Genomic DNA, 21667 nt, shown 5'->3' with positions numbered 1-21667 from the left:
GTTCTCCTCTCTCCACAGAGAAACGCTGGAGCTCTGTCACAGTGACCATCGGGTTCTTGGTCACTTCCCTGACTAAGAACTTCTCTCCCGATCGCTCCGTTTGGCAGAGTGGCCCACTCTAGGAAGAGTCCTGGTGGTTCCAAACTTCTTCCATTTACAGATGATGGAGGCCACTGTGCTCATTGGGACCCTCAATGCTGCAGACATTTTTCTGTATCCTTTCCCAGATCTGTGCCTTCATACAATCCTGTCTCCGAGGTCTACAGCAATTCCTTGGACTTCATGGCTTGGTTTGTGCTCTAACATGCACTGTGGGACCTTATATAGACAGGGGTGTGCCTTTTCAAATCATATCCAATCAAGTTGTAGAAGCATCTCTGGGATGATCAGTGGAAACAGGATACACCTGAGTTCAATTTTGAGTGTCATGGCAAAGGCTGTGAATACTTATGTACAGTACATGGGATTTTTTCGTTTTTTCATTTTTAATAAATTTGCAAAGATTTCCAACAAACTTTTTTCACGTTGTCATTATGGGGTATTGTTTGTATAATTTTGAGGAAAATAATGGATTGAATCCATTTTGGAATATGGCCGTAACATATACCTTCCAACATTTTGAGATGGGAATGAGGGACACCTACTAGCAAACATATGTAGGCATAGGACACGCCCCCCTGCCATACCCCCTTAAGCCCTCATTCACACCTATGCGAATTAGATGCGGCTTACACCGCATCCAATTCGCAGGACATTTTAAAATACATTCATTTGAATGTATCTGGTTCACATATGTGCGTTGCATTCGCACTGCGCATTGCACAAAAAACATGTGCGTTGTTTGGGCATTGCGGTGCGAATTACAAGCCCATTACCTCCTATGGGAACGCATCTGATTCACAGATGCATTGCGTTCTGAACAAGGATTTTCTCCTTCTCCTCACTAAACCTCCCCCTCCCTCCCCCTCTCCCTGCTCACTGATCCGCAGCTAGAACGCAGAGAAGCCTTTGAACAACAGATTTTTATCTTCCCAGTGAAACCTGAGCTTCAATTCGCACCGCACATGTGTGAACCCGGGCTAAAGGAGAATTAACCAAAAAAAAGGTTAATTAAACCCAGAAGGAATTTTTCTTACCACTACTATTCCTTTATATTGGCTTTTAAAATTTACAAATGCAGCAATTTAGAAATTGGATGAAAGGTTTAGCACTGGGAAACACTTTTGAAAAGATAAAAAGTGCATTTTATATACAACTACATAGATCAGACCAAAATGAGGGACAAATGAGGAGGAAAGAGGGACAGAGGGACATTGCTCCAAATGAGACAGTCCCTCAAAATCAGGGACATTTGGGAGTTATGCGTAACATAATAAAATGTGGAAAAAGTGAAGCGCTGTCAATTCTTTCCAGATGCACTGTTTCTTAATCTGCTAATACATTTAACACTACCCTCCCTCCCTGACTGACAATGTTGCTGTCTGCTGTGCCTCCTGTTCTCATTCCTCCAGAGTTTGTGTAGCACTAAGCCCCGTTCACACAGGGGCGGCACGACTTGCAGGTCGCCTCACCGAGGCGACCTGCACGCGACTGCCAGGGCGACTTGCAAAACGACTTCTGTATAGAAACCTATGCAAGTCGCCCCAAGTCGCCCCCAAAGTAGTACAGGAACCTTTTTCTAAGTCGGAGTGACTTGCGTCGCTCTTATTAGAATGGTTTCATTGTACAGAACGGGAGGCGACTTGTCAGGCGGCTAGGTCGCATGACAAGTTGCCCCTGTGTGAACCGGCACTAAGTGTGTTATTGGCCAGATCACCAGGTGAAAACAAAGGGGGGAGAAAAAGCTTACAAAAAAAATGCAGCCACCACAACTAATGATTGGTAAGCTGTAATATACTACATTTTTGGTTTTGGGATTAATATTACTTTAACTCTTTTCATATGAAGACCATCAGGGGTCAGGGAAGCAGAACTGAGATAGCGGGAGTTGTAGGTTGCAAGTGTCTGGGTAAGAATTTTAACAAATAGTATATTTATTGTGCTTGATGTGTTAAAATAGAACCCCGGCCTTGAAATACCCAGCCAGGACCACATCAAAGGACTGGTAAACTGCAATATATTACATTTTTGGTTTTGGAATTTAGATATGCTTTAGTATCACTCCTGTCATTGAACACAAAGAACGGAGAGCTGTTTTCATTAAAGCAGACAGGAAATACTGAAAGAGTTAATAGCGTTGGAGCACGTCCAGTTCACAGAAGAATTTTCTGGGCTGATCGTATGGAAAGAATGCACAAATGAATTCCAGTTTTACTTTCAGTTTCTTTTCATCAGAATAGAAACCTATCTATATAGGTATATATACCGGAAAAGAACGATCAGAGTGGGACAGACGAACATAGAACCTTGAGAAGAAGACATGACATCCGAAAGGTAATTATTATTACTTAGGAATGTATCGATATAGAAGCAGTTAAACGTTTCTCAGTAGGAGGATGAATAGACTTCCCTCTATTTAGACACATGCATTTTCTATTTTAAGCTGGCCCTACAGCGATCGTATTTGACAAAAGGAAACGTTCAGGTTGTGACACCTGCTCACCGCCTGTTTTAATCCCCTCCGTAACGGTGATAGGTAGTGAGAAGTGAAATCACCATTTTATACCCTTAGAAAGCCTGAAGGCGGTGCTTGGTTTTCAGGGTCCTGTACACAGCTAGGCTCCCAAAAAATCCCACACATGTGGTATCCCCGTACTCAGGAGAAGCTGCAGAATGTATTTTGGGGTGTAATTTCACATATTCCCATGGCATGTTTGAGCAATATATCATTTAGTGACAACTTTGTGCAAAAAAACCCCCCCAAAAAAGTGTAATTTTCCCAAAATTTGTGGCAAAATATAAAATATTCCATGGACTCAACATGCCTATCAGCAAATAGCTTGGGGTGTCTACTTTCCAAAATGGGGTCATTTGGGGGGTTTGAACTGTCCTGGCATTTTATGCACAACATTTAGAAGCTTATGTCACACATCACCCACTCTTCTAACCACTTGAAGACAAAGCCCTTTCTGACACTTTTTGTTTACATGAAAAAAATTGTTTTATTGCTAGAAAATTACTTTAAACCCCAAAGCATTATATATTTTTTAAAGCAAAGACCCTAAAGATTAAAATGGTGGGTGTTGCAATTTTTTTTTTTACACAGTATTTGCGCAGCGATTTTTAAAACGCAATTTTTTTGGAAAAAAAACACTTTTTTAAATTTTATTGCACTAAAACACACTATATTGCCCAAATGTTTGATGCAATAAAAAAAATGATCTTATGCTGAGTACATGGATACCAAACACGACATGCTTTAAAACTGCGCACAAACGTGCAGCGGCGACAAGCGACATACATTTTTAACAGCCTTTAAAATCCTTTACAGGTTACCACTTTAGATTTACGGAGGAGGTCTACTGCTAAAATGACTGCCCTTGATCTGACCTTCACGGTGATACCTCACATGCATGGTGCAATTGCTGTTTACATATGACACCAGACCGACGCTTGCGTTCGCCTTCGCGTGTGAGCACGGGGGAACAGGTGTGCTTTTTTTTTTTTTTCTTTTTAATTATTAGATTTTGCTTTTTTATTTTATTTTTAAACTGTTCCTTTTAATTTTTTAATTTTTTTTTTATTGTTATCTCAGGGAATGTAAACATCCCCTAAGATAGCAATAGGTAGTGACAAGTACTCTTTTTTTTTTTTTAAAAAATGGGGTCTATTAGACCCTAGATCTCTCCTCTGCCCTCAAAGCATCTGACCACACCAAGATCGGTGAGATAAAATGCTTTCCCAAATTCCCAATGATGCTGTTTATATCCGGCGAAACCTAAGTCATAAAATGCTCGTAGATTCCGGTTTCTTAGGCCATAGAGATGATTGGAGTCATTCTGGTCTCTGATCAGCTCTATGGTCAGCTGGCAGAACCACCGGCTGCATTCTTGGGTTCCCTGTTTGGACAGAAATTCTAATTACCTATGGGCTGCTTAAGGAAATGAATACCTCTTATCAGTAATATACAAAAGCTTCCATAGTGTGTGAACAAAAACCAATATGCATACAAAAAAAAAATATGCACATACAAAAAATTATTTTGTGATAGTTCTTCTCTATATACCATACACAATGTCTCAGAAAATACACAAATAAAGTCCAATAAATGTCCAAACGTGCAAAATATTGAAAAAACTGTAAGTATTATCCAGCTTCAATCCACTGAAATCACCACTGTGGCATGCATAAAGCAAAGTGAATCCACCACCCATACAAAATGGCCTCCCACCTTACTGAAATGACCCCCGCTCTACCAGTAGGTCACACCATGCAATTTTCCCTCTCTAGGGATGAAGCAAAGACAGCTACTGCTTTCAAGGCCTCACCCAATCACATGAGTGGATGGATGGCTGAATGGAGCTCCAATCACAGCAATACATATGCGGGGAGAGAAAGCACACAACCCTAGTGTTCGCCATTGAAAACTCTGAATTTATTAAAAGGATAAATATTGCACTTACAGGAAACAGCACTATTGGCAGTACTAACCGTATATCGCTCATTTTTGGCAATCACTGATGAGACAGCTTGGTGCAGAGATGGGCCTGGGATGACGCCATGTACGGCGTTCCTCATCCTATAAGCGCGTTACGTCCAATAGTTGGGACTTCCTCAGTAGGGAAGATAAGAAGTATTCATACTGATAAGAGGTATTCATTTTTTATGAGAGTTGCGCTATAACATTTTTGGTTAAAAATGTGGTCAAATAAGTTCTGAATTGCTTATAGGTGTTGGCTAGCAACTCATTTAGCACTGGTTGTTTTTGTAATTTTGTATTTACTGATTGATCACTGGTACGCTGCTTAAAGTGATTGTAAAGTCCTAGTTTTCTTTCCTATAAAAATAACAAACATGTTACACTTACATGCTTTGTTGCAGTGGATTTGCACATGAGCAGCCCTGATCCTCCTCTTCTTGGGTCCCTCTTCTGTGATCCTGGCCCCTCCCTTCTGTTCAGTGTCCCCCACAGCAAGCAGCTTGCTTTGGGGGCACCCAAGCTGAGTCACAGCTCCATTCAGACACGGAGCCCCAACCCAGCCCCGCCCCCCACTTTGACAGCCGTGGGAGACAATGGTGCCGCTGCTGTGTCTCAGCCTATCAGAGGGGAGAGTCTCAGATGGCTCGTGCACATGGCTGGATAAGCTCAGGTAAGTATTAGGGGGTTGCTACACACAGAAGGCTTTTTATCTTAATGCATAGAATGCATTAAGATAAAAAAACCTTCTGCCTTTACAACTCCTTTAAGGAAGCCCTTACTGTGGATGTGGTTTTCATTCGGGAAAAAATATACTTATTGTAATGTGCATGTGCATTCTGAAATTGAGCATTGTTATGGGAATCAAATAGCATTTTTCAGGGTTCCATGCAAAATTTGTCAAGTCCATAATACTCCAATGAACAGCTTTCCAGAATTTCCATACAAATATTTAAACAAAATTCTACTGTTGCATGCTCAGCTTTAAGCAGGCATAGACGAGCTGAAAACTGAAGTTCTGTCCTTAGAAAAACGAAAATGGTGCATACAATAGTGCCATTATTAGTTTTGTATTTTTGAAAACCAAATCCAGCATGTTGGATCAGGGACTTTCGACTGCGACACGAAAATTGTGTGTCTCAGCTGGCACACTAATGATGCGAAAAATGAACGACCAAGAATCTTCGTTCAGTTTTTCCCCTAATCGTCTTTCAGGACAGCCACCTGAGAGACCTTGGCTCCTCCCCTCTGTAGGAAACACCTCGCCAGCTTTCTATAAATTTCCTCCTCCCCTGCTGGCTCCTCAGTTTTTTGTGTTTCCTCCAGAGGGGAGACACCACAGGAGCCAAGTCAGGAGAGCCAGAGGGAGGCTCAGGCAGCATGTCCTAAAAGAGGAGTAGAGACTCCTGGGACAAACCAGGGAAGATTAGTGTGCAGTTTTCAGAACCCACAGCGGTCAGCATGGCACTAACCTGGTCAAGGAGATTTCTTTTTATTGTCACCCCCGCATCCCTGAGCGCAGGTGGAGTTTGGGGGGGGGGGGGCCTTTTTAGCACCAAGTGCGGTGGAACGGAGTGCAGGTCCAGCAGTCTCATACCCTCAGCAAGCGTATAATAGCAAATCATGCCGGGTATTGGGACTGCACGGCCTGTGGCGGGTGACATCATATCTGGCCGAGGGGGCGTGCACTTCCGGGTTTGCGGCTTCCAGTTACGGCCGCGAACGATGAAAAGGAGCCAGGCATGGGCTGGAGAGGAGCCGTACATGCTGTAGAGGCAGCAGAGGCTCCGGAGGTGACACTACAATGGCAGACGCAGAGGGATCGGACCATACTGCTCCAGCAGAGACCAGCTCCAGCCATGTGAAGGTAAGGGGAACCTAGGGTGGAACTCCCCTGCCCTGAACTCACCACCCCCCCTTCCTTTACAATGTGGGATATATACCAAAGGGGGGGTAGGTAAAGGACCCTCCGGTGTCAGAGGGTGGTTCATAGGGCCCCTGGTGAGGGAAGCCCATATGAAGATGCTACACTCCTGCAATTGTGCAGGGGAGGGTGATAAATATTAACTCTGTGGGGTTTTTTGCTTATGTCTTTTCAGAAAACAGACAAAACCAGGACCCCTCATAATTCAAAAAGAAGGTGCCTTTCTTGTAAAACTACCCTTAGAGAGTCCTGGGGGAAAACATTATGCAAAGAATGTATCAGTAAATTAGTACAAGAACATTCCACGGAACAGAGTGAGCTAGCGGCATCTGTCAAAGAACTATCCAGTACTTTTGAATCTTTTAAAACCTTTTTTGAAGGGTTTCAGATGCCGCAGCCCCAGTACAGGCAGCGTTAACAAAGACGCAGGCAATACCCTCCACTAGTGCAGGCCCTTCAGTAGCCCCTAGAGAGGAGGTGGAAGAAGAATCTGACAGTGCAACATTCGGCTCCCAAGATTCTGAGGGTGAAACTCTGGATGGGGATGCCAGAAAGCCATCTTTATACAAACTCTCATTAGAAGAGGTCGACCATCTTTTAGGGGCCATTTATACCACACTAGGTATACAAACAGAAAAGAAACCTTTATCCTTGCATGATCAGATGTATGAGGGTTTAGGAGAACAGGAAAAGAGGAATTTTCCTGTTCATGAGGTTTTAATTGAGGCTATTAAAAAAGAATGGCAGGAACCAGAAAGGAAACAGTTTTTTCTAAAACCTTAAAGAGACGGTTTCCCTTCTCAGAGGATCCAGCATCAGTATGGAACAAGACTCCAAAATTAGATGCAGCTTTCTCACAAGTGTCGAGGCACACGGATTTAGCATTTGAGGATATGGGGGTCTTATTTGAGGCGATGGATAAAAGGATGGACTCTTTATTAAAAAAGTCATGGGACTCGACAGTGGGCAGCCTAAAGCCAGCTATGGTGGTCACTGTGGTGGCTAGGAATGTAGAGTTCTGGTTGAACCAAATACAGGCTCACATCGAAGAGGGAACTGCAAAGGAGCAGATCCTATCTTCTTTTCCCACACTCCTGCGAGGCATTGTGTATATCACAGACACTTTAGCAGAACTGGTTCGGATGGCAGCCAGATCCTCCGCACTAGCCAACTCCACAAGAAGGACCTTATGGCTAAAGACATGGCAGGGGGACTGCGCTTCCAAAGCCAAACTCTGCGGGATTCCCTTTACAGGGAACCTGCTGTTTGGGCCAGGGTTGGAGAAAGTGCTGGACCGTACAGCGGATAGAAAGAAAGCATTCCCATTAAAACGCAAAGCAAATTGGAGTCAACCACAACAAAATAAAAGGAGGCAAAGAGAGGGCACAAGATCCCACTTTACAACACCCAAGGAGGATAACCAAAGTAAACCTTGGGTTCAGAGAGGGAAAGGCAAGGGAGGAGCGATTTTTCGTCCTCCTGAGCAAACCCACAACAAAAAAATGACAAGGTAGTTACAGTGGGAGTAAGACTGGGGGCTTTCCTCCCACATTGGGAAGGAATATCCTCCAACCGTTTTATTCTGAGAATAATAAAGGAAGGGTATCATCTAGAGTTCTCAAGATCACCCCCAAGCAGGTTATACACCACCAAACTTCCAAAAAACAAGGAAAAGGCCAGAGGGTTACTGAGATCTATAAAGGAGCTCAAAGAACAAAGGGTAATCACCAAGGTACCAAAGGAAGAGAGAGGGCAGGGTTTCTACTCCCACATATTCGGAGTACAAAAAGCTTCAGGGAATGTCAGACCGATCCTCAACCTCAAACCCCTAAATATGTCCATAACCTACAAGAGGTTCAGAAATGATTCCATATATTCAGTGAAGGCGCTATTGCCCCCAAACTGTTATATGGTTTCCCTAGACGCATACCTCCACATCCCGATACACCAGGATTGTCAGAAATTCCTAAGGTTAGCAATAGAAACAGAAAAGGAGATCATGCACCTTCAATTTCAGGCTCAGGTTACAGAGGCAACCAGCCACCTAAATTTCTATTCACTGCAATGCTTGTATGTACATGCTTTACAGAGAACTGCGCTACTTTAAGCCTTATGGTTAGAGTGACCAGATGTCCCCGCTTTCCGGGGACAGTCCTTGGACCGAGGACACTGTCCCAGAGGAAGACTGTCCATGGTTTTGTCCCCGTCTGGTCAGCCTACTCTATATTTGCCTGGGCTGTTAAATGTTGATCCAGTAAAGTCCTGTAAAGTCCCGCTGGGCCCATTGGGGCTTTGCTGTCTTGGACAGGGAGGGGGGGGCGTGAGCACCACCAGATTATACAGAGCAGGGTTTTCCTGCTTACCCGGCTATCAGATGAAGTCCCGTCTCCTGGGCTGGTTCTTATGATAGGCAGCACACTGGTGATGTCTATTATAGGAGGACAGCGGCTTCGCGGGTAAACAGGAGATCCCCGCTCTGTATAATCCATCTGCTCTCCTCTAGGTAAGGCTGAGCTGATGGGCACTGAACAGGCTGCATTTATGGACACTGAACAGGCTGCATTTATGGGCACTGAACAGGCTGCATTTATGGGCACTGAACAGGTTACATTGATGGACACTGAACAGGCTGAGCTGCTTGGCACTGGTGAGGCTGCGCTGATGGGCACTGGTGTGGCTGCGCTGATGGGCACTGGTGAGGCTGCATTGAGGGGCACGGATGAGGCTGCATTGATTGGTACTGGTGAGGCTGCATTGATCAGCACTGGTGAGGCTGCATTGATCAGCACTGGTGAGGGTGCACTGATGGGCACTGGTGAGGCTGCACGATGGGCACTGATGAGGCTGCGCTGATGAGCACTGGTAAATATAATACACTCTTCAAATGTGCTTTAAAATGCATGGTTTTCCCTTTTATGAACAAGAAAATAATGATGAACACAGAAAAAAGAGAGGATACTTAGTAGGTATCCTTTGGTCGGACTTTGAAGGCATACGAAGCAATTAGGAAAAAATGGTGGAATTGAAGAGACAATTCCAAAAAGGCAATTCTTCAAGGAGGAACAGGCAATTTAGCAAAAAATATATATAAAGTTTTATTATGCAAATCACTTAACACTAATCAAAATAAGTTAATTAAGAAAGTACCACCAACAATTCATTAAAATAGACAACGTTGTCTACACACGCAAATGGCCTCCACACACTTCTCCATACATCCTCCCATTGTAAATGACTTATAAAAATAATGGTCACTGCTGGATCATCTGAGGGGAAAGATGATTTTTCTTCAGGTAACACAAACGTGAATGAGAGAAGTCAAAGGGGAGTAGAAGCAGTCATGCAGGTGTTTATAGCTCTCTCTCCACTAGATTATAGACCGCCAAGTATCAATAACTTGCAACAGACTGGTTTATTACACGGACAGTTCATAATTAGTCTTTGACCAGGGAACCGGCGCAAAACACTGTGAATATACAGACTATGCCGGTCAGGGTATGCTGGGAGGAAGTTCCTAAGCTATAATTACACGGGAACCAATGCAGGCTCAAGAACACCTGTATTGGCAGGTTAGTGTGTGTCTAAGGTAAAGACGGTTAGGTTGTATGTGCATTGTGCAGCCCTCCCAGACAGGAGGTGTAAAAGGTTGGATCTCACCGCTTTCCCGACACTGGACACCACCCCCGCACAGATGAACGAGAAACTTCTGCATGTTCTATTTTCCGTCAGCTCATAAGGGTAACTTCCTTCGCTGTGCAGGGTTTCCCCGGTTCGTTCCGTATGGTGCCAAATAGAGCAGGGAAGTCCTTATGGAGTTGTAGCCCAGAAAGCACGGCCATCACAGAGTTCCAGGGCTTTCTGCTGGCACGAGTGGAGATCACTAGGGTATCCCCTTGGCGTGTGGGTGGATCAGCGTGTATGCTATTGGGAGCATGATGGCGTTATGCTGACGCGTTTCACCCGTCACCCGGGTTTCTTCAGAGCATGGCCCCTGGGAGACAGCCTTCCGCTGACTAGCGGAAGGCTGTCTCCCAGGGGCCATTTAATACCTGTCTATGCCTATGCTGGAAATCAATCCATAGGGCTAATCTACCCATCTATGCACAGGATCCTTTATGTGCTGGCCATTAGGGCAGTCTGGTTTTGTTGCCCCAGTACTCTGTGATGTGGCTACTGGTCGTGGATCACCCTATTTGGTAGTGCTTTGCCCCTGCTTACAAACCATTTGGTTACTATTTTTGATCATCGGGGGTATACTATTTTTTGATTGCATTACTTCCTGTCTGTTGACAGATTTGGCTATTTCCAATCGTCTGTATATTTACACCAGGAAATAACCCAACCTGCTTGGTAGTCTATTCCATCCATACTACCTTGACATCTGTATATGAGGCTTTCTCCTGCAAGACAGTGAGATTCATTCTCTTCTTTGTTACACGGAATACCTTGATTGTGTCCTGAAGAAGCCTAATGGTGAAACGCGTCGACACACAAGGGCTCATTGTATGCTCTGTATCACTATACATGATTTTTAACCTCTGATTGCTCTATGCATATATTGTATGTTCATAATAAATATTGTTATTTTTCTATATTTTGCTAATTGTTTCGTATGCCCTCAAAGTCCGACCAAAGGATACCTACCAAGTATCCTCTCTTTTTTTCCTCTGTTCTCCTTAAACTTGTGATGTGGCAATGTGAGTGCTTTTCCCCCCTATTTTTGACAAGAAAATAATGATATTATGCGGTTGAGCTGGTATAATAATACTATGGGGCTGGTATGAAATGATTTCCAGAAATAACATATATATCATACAATAAATTACATAAACACATACCACATACACTGCATATATATATATATATATATATATATATATATATATATATGTGTGTGTATGTATGTATGTGTATATGTGTGTATATATATATATGTGTATATATGTATATATATATATATATATATATATATATATATATATATATATATATATATATATATATATAATGTCCCCGGACTTCATTTTAAAAATCTGATCACCTTACTTATGGTGGCCATTCACAGTGTGATCAAACTGAACGATCAATATTTGATTCAACAAAACTATTGAATCACACATTGATCAAGTAAGACAAGGCTGATATGGCTGAGTAATGAGCAAAAGATAGTGATGGCTTTGATTGAACAAAGTCGATCGTGTGTGGCAGATTGATCAAAAAAAAAAAAAAATATGGTCGAACAATGCACTTAGTAAGTCCTTTTTATAAAAAACAAAAAAACAAAAAGACATTAAAGGATAAAATCACCTTTTCACAAACAATAAAAAGGTAAACTAACACCTAATATTCTGGCCCCTCACTGGACCCTGCTGCACATAGCGGCTGTGATGCCCTGTTTTGCCAGTATAGCGGTCCGAACACTGTACTCCGCAATACACAGCCCCAGAGTGAATATCCATCATAATGCTCGGAATGGCAAGCACTGATTGGTCAGCAAGACTACTTTAATCTGCTGACCAATGAGAAGTGATTCTTTCTTCTGGGACACCTTCCAAGAAGAAGCCTCAGATAAGCTTCTCACTGGTCAGCACAATCACATGGCTGCCTACAACAATGAGCGCTTGCCATTGCAAGCATTATGATCAGTGGCGGTCCATTAGGGGCGCACAAGGGCACTGCCCCCTCTCTCCACGCCACCCCCTATATGATTAATGGATAGATTCATTGTTTGTTTCAAGCACCTGATTAGAGCCATAGGGTTCAAAATAGGGTGGACTCGTGGCCAGAGTATTGCGCTCGGAGCCCACCCAGGTGTGTTAGAAAAGCAAATGAATGTTCGCTTTTCTGACACTAAATCGCCTCTCCGCCAATCAGTAAGCGCGGGTCTAATACCCATTTTCCGATTGGCTGAAAGGTCAGGAAAGGAGGAGGAGGATGCATGGCGGAAGCCGCCATGATCCACACCACAGGAGGAGACACGCTGCCCACCCGCCCGCTTCCTAGATGGGGTAAGTGTGGGACTTTGATGTCCCGACGGGGGGTTGCCGCCACCGACTGGGGGGGGGTTTGCTGTTTTTTCCGCTTCCCCAAAATAAAAAAACCACCAGCCGCCACTGATTATGATGGATGCTCACTCCGGGGGTTTGTGTATTGTGGTGTACGATGTATAGACCGCTAACCTGCAGCAACCGACATCACGGCCGCAAAGTACAGTGGGGTCTGGAGGGGTGGCCAGGATATTTGGAGTTAGTTCACCTTTTCATTCTTTGTATAAATGTAAACTGACTTCCATAAGTCTTTTTTATTAAAAAAAATAATAATAAATTATTAAGTACATTGCTTGGGAGAAAGGAAACTAACCCCAAACTATGTAATTTATAGTTCACATACACTTTAATGGCCCATTCCAAGGGAATGGGTTGCTTCAACACAATGCACAATAGGCATTAATGGTACACACGAGAGCTAACAGGTCCAAATGGACCCTAATGCAATGAGAGAGCTAAAAAAGTTTAGGCTCTATTCTCTTTGTTTTGTGTGTGTTAATGGCCTTTGTGTAAAGGCAATATATTCACTTGGAATTGGCTTATAAAGTATATGTGAATTATAATTTACATAGTTTGGGGGTTAGCTTCCTTTGTCCCCAACAATGCACTTAGTCTTCAAAAAAAAAATTAAAGGAAGTAAGTTCAGCAGTACGCTGCAACGACCAGTGCATTGCTTTTGTGTCTTGGTTGCCAGTAACAATGATTTGCACTAAAACGCGTTAAGGCCTGTATGGTGCCTTGCACTGCAGAAATTAGCACATTACGGCAATGCACTACAAGGACCAGGGGTGAATGGGACCTTAAAGAAAAAAATCCATGGGAGCTGTAAAAGCTTCTTACACAAGTGTTAAAAATGGGGCCTCTCTTTAGAAGAAGCATAATGTTTTCTTCTATATCAGTTTCCAAATTTTCTAAACAAAGGGCCAGTTTACTGTCCTTCAGACTTGAAGGGGGCTGGACTGTGGCCATTGGGAGTGGAAAAGGTCCAAACGTCAGTGGGAATAAACAATACCCCATCTTTGGTATCAGTGGGAGGAATAGTGCCCCATCACTGGTCTCAGTGGGAAGAATAATGCCTCATCATTGGTATCAGTGGGAGGAATTGTGCCCCATCATTGATGTCATTGGAAGGAATTGTGCCCTATCATTGGTGTAATTTTGAGGAATTGTGCCCTGTCATTGGTGCTATTGGGAGGGATTGTGCCCCACCGTTGGGGTCGTGGAAAGGACTTGTGCCCCATCATTGGCACCATTGGGAGAAAATTGTGCCCCATCATTGGTGTCACTGGGAGGTGTTCTGCCCTTTTATTGGTATCAGTGGGGGAATATTTTCCCATTGTTGGTATCAGTGGATGAAAATGGTGCCCCAAGGGCCAGATAAAAACATGCAAAGGGCTGCAGTTTGGAGACCACTGTTGTATATAATTATATGCTGTGTGTTTGTGTATGTGGGTATATAAACTGTATATAAATAAGTATACAATATACATATAATGGGAAGCACAGTGGCTAAGTGGTTAGCACTTCTGCCTAGCATCACCTGGGTTTTCAGTTTTGAGTCCCAAATAGGGATGAGCCCGATGTTGAACTCGAACATCGGGTGTTCACCTGTTCGCCGAATATCGAACAATTTGGGGTGTTCGCGGCAAATTCGAAAGCCGCAGAACACCCTTTAAAAGTCTATGGGAGAAATCAAAAGTGCAAATTTTAAAGGCTTATATGCATGGTATTGTCATAAAAAGTGTTTGGGGACCTGGGTCCTGCCCCAGGGGACATGTATCAATGCAAAAAAAAGTTTTAAAAACTGCCGTTTTTTCGGGAGCAGTGATTTTAATAATGCTTAAAGTGAAACAATAAAAGTGAAATATTCCTTTAAATTTCGTACCCGGGGGGGTGACTATAGTCTGCCTGTAAAGTGGCACATTTTCCCCCGTGCACAAAATGACATTTCTAAAGAAAAAAAATGAATTTAAACGTACTCGCGGCTATAATGAATTGTCAGGGTCCCGGCAATACAGATAAAAGTAATTGAAAATAACGGCATCGGATCCCCCAGTCCATTACCAGGCCCTTTGGGTCTGGTATGAATATTAAGGGGAACCCCGAACCAAACTTAAAAAAAAAAATTGCGTGGGGGTCCCCACAAATTCCAGGTCTGGTATGGATATTAAGGTGTGGGGGTCCCCCCAAAAATCCGTACAGACCCATATCCGAGCACGCAACCTGGCAGGCCGCAGGAAAAGAGGGGGGGGGGGCGAGAGAGCGCTCCACCCCTCCTGAACCGTACCAGGCCACATGCCCTCAACATGGGAAGGGTGCTTTGGGGTAGCCCCCCAAAGCACCTTGTCCCCATGTTGATATGGTACCAGGACAGATTCAGGGGAGCTTGGCTTCTTTTCACCACGCCAGTGGCTACTGATCAAGGATGCATGCACTGTCCTGTCACCATTTGAGGAGGCCACAAGGATGGTGAGCAGCGACAATGTGTGCATCAGTTACACTGTCCCTCTAGTTTTCCTGCTGAAGCACACACTTCGTGGAATCATGGACAGGGCACTTGAGGCAGAACAGCGGGAGGAAGAGGAGGACTTCCTTTCCTCTCAAGGCCCCCTTTATCCAGATAGCATTCCTGCGGGCCCGCCAAACATACAGGAAGAAGAGAAGGAGGAGGAGGATTGTGTCGGCATGGATGTAGAGGATAACACTCAGCAGCAGTCTTCAAGGGATCATTTCTGTCCCCAGAAACCCGAGGAGTTGTATGTGGCTGGGAGAAGGTAGTTACGGGCAATGTGATCCTTAGTGACCCAGAGGACTCGGAATCGACTGCAAACATACACTGCATGGCCTCCCTAATTCTGCAAAGCCTGTGAAAGGACCCTAGGATTCGTGGTATCGAGGAGAGGGATCATTACTGGCTGGCAACCCTTCTTGATCCACGTTACAAGGGTAAAGTTGCAGAACTCATCCTGCCTTTGCAGAGTGAGCAGAGGATGAAGCACCTTCAGGAGGCCTTGAAGAAAGGTTTGTGTAACTCATTTCCAAACCCTGGGAGCTTACCATTTCCTGGTGATGGACAACGTGTTGCTGAGGCTTCATTCAGTCAGAGGAAGAGCGGTGGAGAAGATAGCCGGCTGACCGATGCCTTTAACCACTTGCCTACCAGGCATGAACACCCCCTTCCTGCCCAAGCCATGAGGTGGCACTGATGAGGAGGCACTAATATGCCACACTTTAGGGCACTGATAGGTGGCACTGATATGTGGCATTGATGAGCACTGATAGGCGGCACTGATGGGCACTGTTAGGTGGCACTGATGGGCACTAATAGGCGGCACTGGTGGGCACTGATAGGCGGCAGTGGCGGGCACCGAGAGGCGGCACTGGTGGGCACGGATAGGCGGCATGGATAGGCGGTACAGATGGGTATTGATGGACATTGATGGGTGGCACTGATGGGCGACACTGATGGGCATGGCTAATGGGCACTGATTTGTGGCACTTGTGGGCAGTGTAGGCACTGATTGCTGCCACTGGTGGGCTCTGATCACTGGCATTGGTGGGCACTGTATGCTGGCATTGGTGGGCATGGTTTTTTCTTTATTTGTGGCACTTTTTTTATATCTTGTAATCAGGGCACTGATGATTAGTGCCCTGATTACTTCCCTAGCTTTCCCAATGTGAGGAGATGCCGCTGTAAGTGTGAGGCGAGGAGAACCGATTACTGGCATCTCCGTGTTTACATGTGACTGGCTGTGATTGGACACAGCTGATCACATGGTTAAAGAGCCGCAGATGCGATTGCCGTGGTGCACGCCCCCGCGGGCGTGAGAGCGGCCGTTCTGGGCCGCCGTCATATGACGGCGGCCCAGAACAAGAGCTGCACTGCCCCGCCGTTATATGACAGTGGGCGGGCGGCAACTGGTTAAACAATTTTTCAGTCCTCAGCGCCAAGGTCTGATCGGTTCAAGCAACCATCGCCAGCGTCTGCATTATATGGTGCAGGAATATCATGGGGCAAGAGTAGACTTGGAGACCTTTCCAACAGAGCATCCACTGGGTTAGTGGGTCTTGAGGATGGACCACTGGCCAGAACTTGCTCAATATGCAATCGAGCTACTGACCTGTCCTGCATCGAGCATGCTTTCTAAACACACATTCAGTGTTCCTGGAGGGTTTGTAAAGGATCAAAGAGTATGCCTGTCCACAGTCTCCGTTGATAGGCTAACATTAATAAAAATGAATCAGTCTTGGATCAACAGCTATCAAGTACCTGATGCTGATGTAACTGATTGAATTTGCTATGGATCTGGGATCCCTTGAAGACTGCCTGTGCTGACTATTCTATTCCTCCTCCTGATGACGCTAGCTTCCAACAATATTTTTGGTTTCGGGCACCACCACCACCCAAGGCCCAATTTTTCTGCCCCTGTTTAACAGGGGCATGTAATTACAATTTATGATAAAATATTTCACAGCAAGGCCCATTCCTGCACCCAACAAGTGTAACTGTGAGGGCTTACAGTGTTCTGGTACCACCACCACCAACACCTAAGGCCCAATTTTTCTGCAGAGTATATAGGGCAGGCCATATAGTATATATACTGCTGTTTACAGTATATAGTGCCTGGGGGCCTAGGGGACCCCCAGGGGCACCTTGACGACGTAAGTTATTACGAAACACGTAGGGCGGAGCGACGCACTGACGTCACCTCGTACTTCGTATTCCCAGAGGACGGGTTGTCTGCTTGTGCTCCGGCCGGCCGAGCAGACTTAAGGCCTGATTTTAACTGCAACATTGTGAGTGTATTTCCTTTTGTTTTAACGCTTAAATAAATGAAGTGTTTTACACTATGGAGTTTCTATATATATTTTTCATGCACCATGGGAGTTCCACTGTGATCTGATTGGTCGGGAGGGGACCACCCGATATTGAGGTTTTCTGTTTATCCTGAAGCCATCCATTACTTCTATACATGCATTCCTAGATCCTCTGTTATGAGGGATCATGGAACTCTGGTAAGAGTCCATTTCTGTTGTTTTGGTGGTGGATTCGACTAAAACCTTTATTCAACATCTTTCCGATGATATCCAGTCTGCATCTTATGGACTTTTCATTCATATTTCCAGCACGGGTGTTTTTTGCTTTTTTGCTGCTTTGTTTGCAGATGTTTACCTTATTCACCAATAATTCTTATTCGCTGTTTGTTTATATATCACATTGTTAATGGGATTTTTTCATGAACCGTTGACTTATATTCATATTTGTGTATCACAAGTTATCTACTAAAGCACAAATTTATTAACGGTTTTATCATTAATTTGCTTATGCACATGTAGGTGTTTTGGTTTTCACCTAAACGTATTATTGATATTAATTTTAGATAACGCAACTCTATTTTTTTTTTTCCTCTGATTGTTTTCTTGTATTTATGTTTACATGAGAGTTGCAGCTTTTGGGGGGCTGTGCTTTGGTTACAGCCCCATTTAACATTTATCTTAGCGCAATTTCTTTCCCTATTTTTCTCCCACATACACCCCATGTCACGCCAGCTCTCTGCCCTGCCTCTTTTTCAGAACCTTCTGAAAACCAGTAGAGGCGCCCAAGAGCTGAAGCACATGTCAGTCACCTGCTGCTACACTAAACCACTCCCCTGCCCCTCCCCTGCTACACTAAACCACTCCCCTGACCCTCCCCTGCTACACTAAACCACTCCCCTGCCCCCAGATCAAAAACAGACAGGCCTAGCTCACAGCATAGGTCTGCCTAAGTTTACATGTGCTGACAATACAAAACAAACCCACTATTCTAGCACCTACCTACCTAAAGTAGAGGGTGCTACACTAAGGAGACCCCCCCCAGGCACAATATTTAAATGAATATTTCATTTTTATTGTTTCACTTTAAGCATTATTAAAATCACTGCTCCCGAAAAAACTGCCATTTTTAAAACTTTTTTTTGCATTGATAAATGTCCCCCGGGGCAGGACCTGGGTCCCCAAACACTTTTTATGGCCATAACATGCATATAGGCCTTTAAAATTAGCACTTTTGATTTTTCATGTTCATGTCCCATAGACTTTAACAGTATTCGCACACATTTTTTGCCTGTTCGCAAGTTCTGGTGCGAACCGAATGGGGGGGGAGTTCGGCTCATCCCTTCTGGTAACCTAGGATATCAGCAAAAATCAGGAACATCATGTGCCATTGATGCTGGAAGACCATACAGGGTGAAGGGTTGCCTGTTCAGGTTAGCTGGAATATTCAATCAAAGTGGCCTTCATGTGCAGGTCAAGTGTTCCAGTAATGAGACACTGTGCAATCAAATCCTCTAAACCACTCTAAGACCTCACACAACACCAATGTAGTGGACAAAACTGTCATTGGAGAGGACTAAATGTGATGGAACTGGAGATCCTCATTACATGACTCCATTCAAGTCAATGAGGTCTCAATTTGCTGAAGTGGCCAACACTGAAGATAATTTTTTTTTTTTTTACTTAATAAAGAGGGCCTCAGGTGCATCCCCTGACATTACCAAAGAATTGCACATAATGTTCATGGTACAGAAAAACTGTGATTATACTACAATAGATGGTCAGAGACTTTAGGCATATGACAAGAGGTGGTTAAAGACTGCAGACATGGAGACTTTGGACCCACTGCAAGGGACTGTCAGCAACTGGGAACATATTACAAGAGACTGCTAGAGGTCACTGCCAAATGAGCATTAGAACTCTTTTCCAAGTCAGAACCCTTACCGCACCCATAAAAAATGACTGGCCCCATATTTGATAATAATTTCAGCGAGTGAACAGTGACCTGTTAGGGATATATCACCAATTGGAGAGCAATTAGAAGGATAAATGTTCCTTGTTGGTTAAAGAGCAAAGCACCCATTGACAGGACAAACTGATATGGCTGTCATGATTTCAGAGACATATCAACAGCAAAGTGTGGTAACTGGGTAAATGGGTATGTGAGCCCATATGAACCTGAGAAGGAGCTCAAGAACATTGGGCTGAAAGGAGTACCTGGGCGTAGGACTTTGGAGGCATCTGAAAAAGACTCACAGCTGTCATGATAGTCTGAGGGTTCTTTATCTGTAGGCCTGGGGCATGGTTTATGGTTAAATCCACATAGTATGACAGCCACCTGTGAGATATAAGTATGCGAAGAAGCTCATAAACCAATGATTGTTCAGTTTATTTCATAAAATGCTTTTGTATAATACATTTTATATGCCAGTTAAAACATAATTATTAAATTCACCTTCACATAGTTATGTGGCTCCTGAATGACACATCAACAAGTGATATATTTAGAATATAAAACTAACCACTTTATACCTCAGACCTTTCTGAGATGGGAAAGGCACATTTTATAGCCAAATTCTTAAGTAAAAGACAAGCCTTTGCCACACCTCTAGTCATACACGTCAACATGTCAGATTTAATTTTACATGATCTAATCCAGTAGAACACTTAATACAACCAACACTGCCTGTGTTTATAAAATAGTGTTGTCCTAAAAGTGAAATTTAGGTTGGTTTAAACTGTTGATAGCAGCTGTTCTAGGTGTCTTCTTTTCTTATCTGGTGACATATATAATCTGTGGAACCCAACAAGTTCCAAATCCCAGGGTACTCTATCATGCATATCTCCCTTTTAAAGACCTATTCTGGGTTTCCCAAAACCCAACACTTGACCTATGAATTCCCACTAATCTGATCACCAAATGTTGTTAGGCCAGTGAGGGAATAAAAAAATCTAGCCTTTCCAAACTGATGAACATTCATAGGATAAAGGTCTTAGCGGAGATGGAACTACTCATCCACAATTTCCTTTTATAACTGACTCTAAAAGATTTAAAAAAGACAGAGAATGATGTACAAATATCAACAAAAATACCAACCAAAGTTCATCTTTCTGTGCTGATATCTTTTAATGTGCCCCTACTGTCTATGGTTGAACTGGTTGATGTTCCTTTTCCCCAGGAGCCTGGTTCAATCGTAAGAATGCAGGCCGGTTATGGATTTAATACATTTTCTGATGAGGAAATATGGGAGATTTCACAAGCTCTGCAAGAAAGTGATGCTACATCAAGAGGGGGTACTGTGTCTGAGACTGAGCTGCGAGAGATCATAAATGCATTGCAGGAAACTACATTGTGTGACACAGCTGAGAGAACCACTCAACAAGAGAAGAGCACTGAAAATCCTCTAGTGAACATTGCTGTAATAGGAGGATCTGGATCTGGAAAGTCCACTTTTGTCAACGTCATTCGGGGTTTTGATGATGATGAAACTGAAGGTGCTGCTAAAACTGGAGTGGTAGAAACCACAAAATATCCAACAGCTTACCCACATCCCCAGTATAAGAATGTCTTGTTTTGGGACCATCCTGGCTCAGGAACCCCTAGTTTTGACTCGGATAGCTATCTAAAAACTGTTAATGTCCATCAATACAACTTTTTCATCATCATAGCATCAGAAAGAGTTAGGCAGAATGAGATGGAATTGGCCAAAAAGCTCTGGTCAATGGGGAAGAAATTCTTCTTTGTAAGAAACAAAATTGACTGTGACTTGAAGGCCAGCAAACTTCGTAGAAAGAAGACCTACAATGAAGAAAGAATTTTGACAAATATTCGAGATAACTGTATGAAAAATCTTATGGACTGTGGGATAAGACTACAAAGTGTTTTTCTTCTGTCATGCCTAGAGCTAGAAAAGTATGACTTCCATTTTTTTAAGAAGACACTAGAAAAAGAACTTACAAGACAAGAGTGATAACATGCCTGCATATCCAACACATTTATATTTGTGATGTAGGCTGCAAATATGTGGCAATGTAAAAAAAAAAATCTTTACAATAATGTGTGTTCATTAAAAAAAAATAGATGAGCAGGAGCAAAGTACATTGCTTATGTAGCCTTTGCCACTACACGGGTCACAAATGGAGAAGGTGGCTCATTGTTACATGAGCATTCACCTAGAGTGGCAGGTCATCAAGTTCAAGAAAAGTTGGTACCTCACCATTGATCATTTGGGCCCTTCTATGTAGACCACAATTCTACTGCGGCTCCTCAACTGATAAAAATGACCATGTCACCACAGGATCATT

General features: G+C 43.6%; 1 protein-coding gene across 1 annotated transcript in view; it reads left to right on the top strand.

Annotated features, from left to right (window-relative positions):
* The first annotated feature begins 2134 nt into the window (after positions 1-2134).
* Positions 2135-21667, top strand: part of LOC141110536 (interferon-inducible GTPase 5-like) — a 30094-nt gene continuing 10561 nt past the window's right edge. The window contains exon 1 of the mRNA XM_073601923.1: positions 2135-2433. Coding sequence (XP_073458024.1) covers positions 2420-2433 — 14 coding nt within the window. The 5' untranslated portion in view covers positions 2135-2419. The remainder of the gene's footprint in view (positions 2434-21667) is intronic.

This window comes from Aquarana catesbeiana, linkage group LG10 (assembly GCF_042186555.1).
Source record: "Aquarana catesbeiana isolate 2022-GZ linkage group LG10, ASM4218655v1, whole genome shotgun sequence".
Classification (NCBI taxonomy): Eukaryota; Metazoa; Chordata; class Amphibia; order Anura; family Ranidae; genus Aquarana; species Aquarana catesbeiana.
The sequence above is the reverse complement of the archived record's forward strand: the minus strand, read 5'-3'. Positions and strand labels throughout refer to the sequence as shown.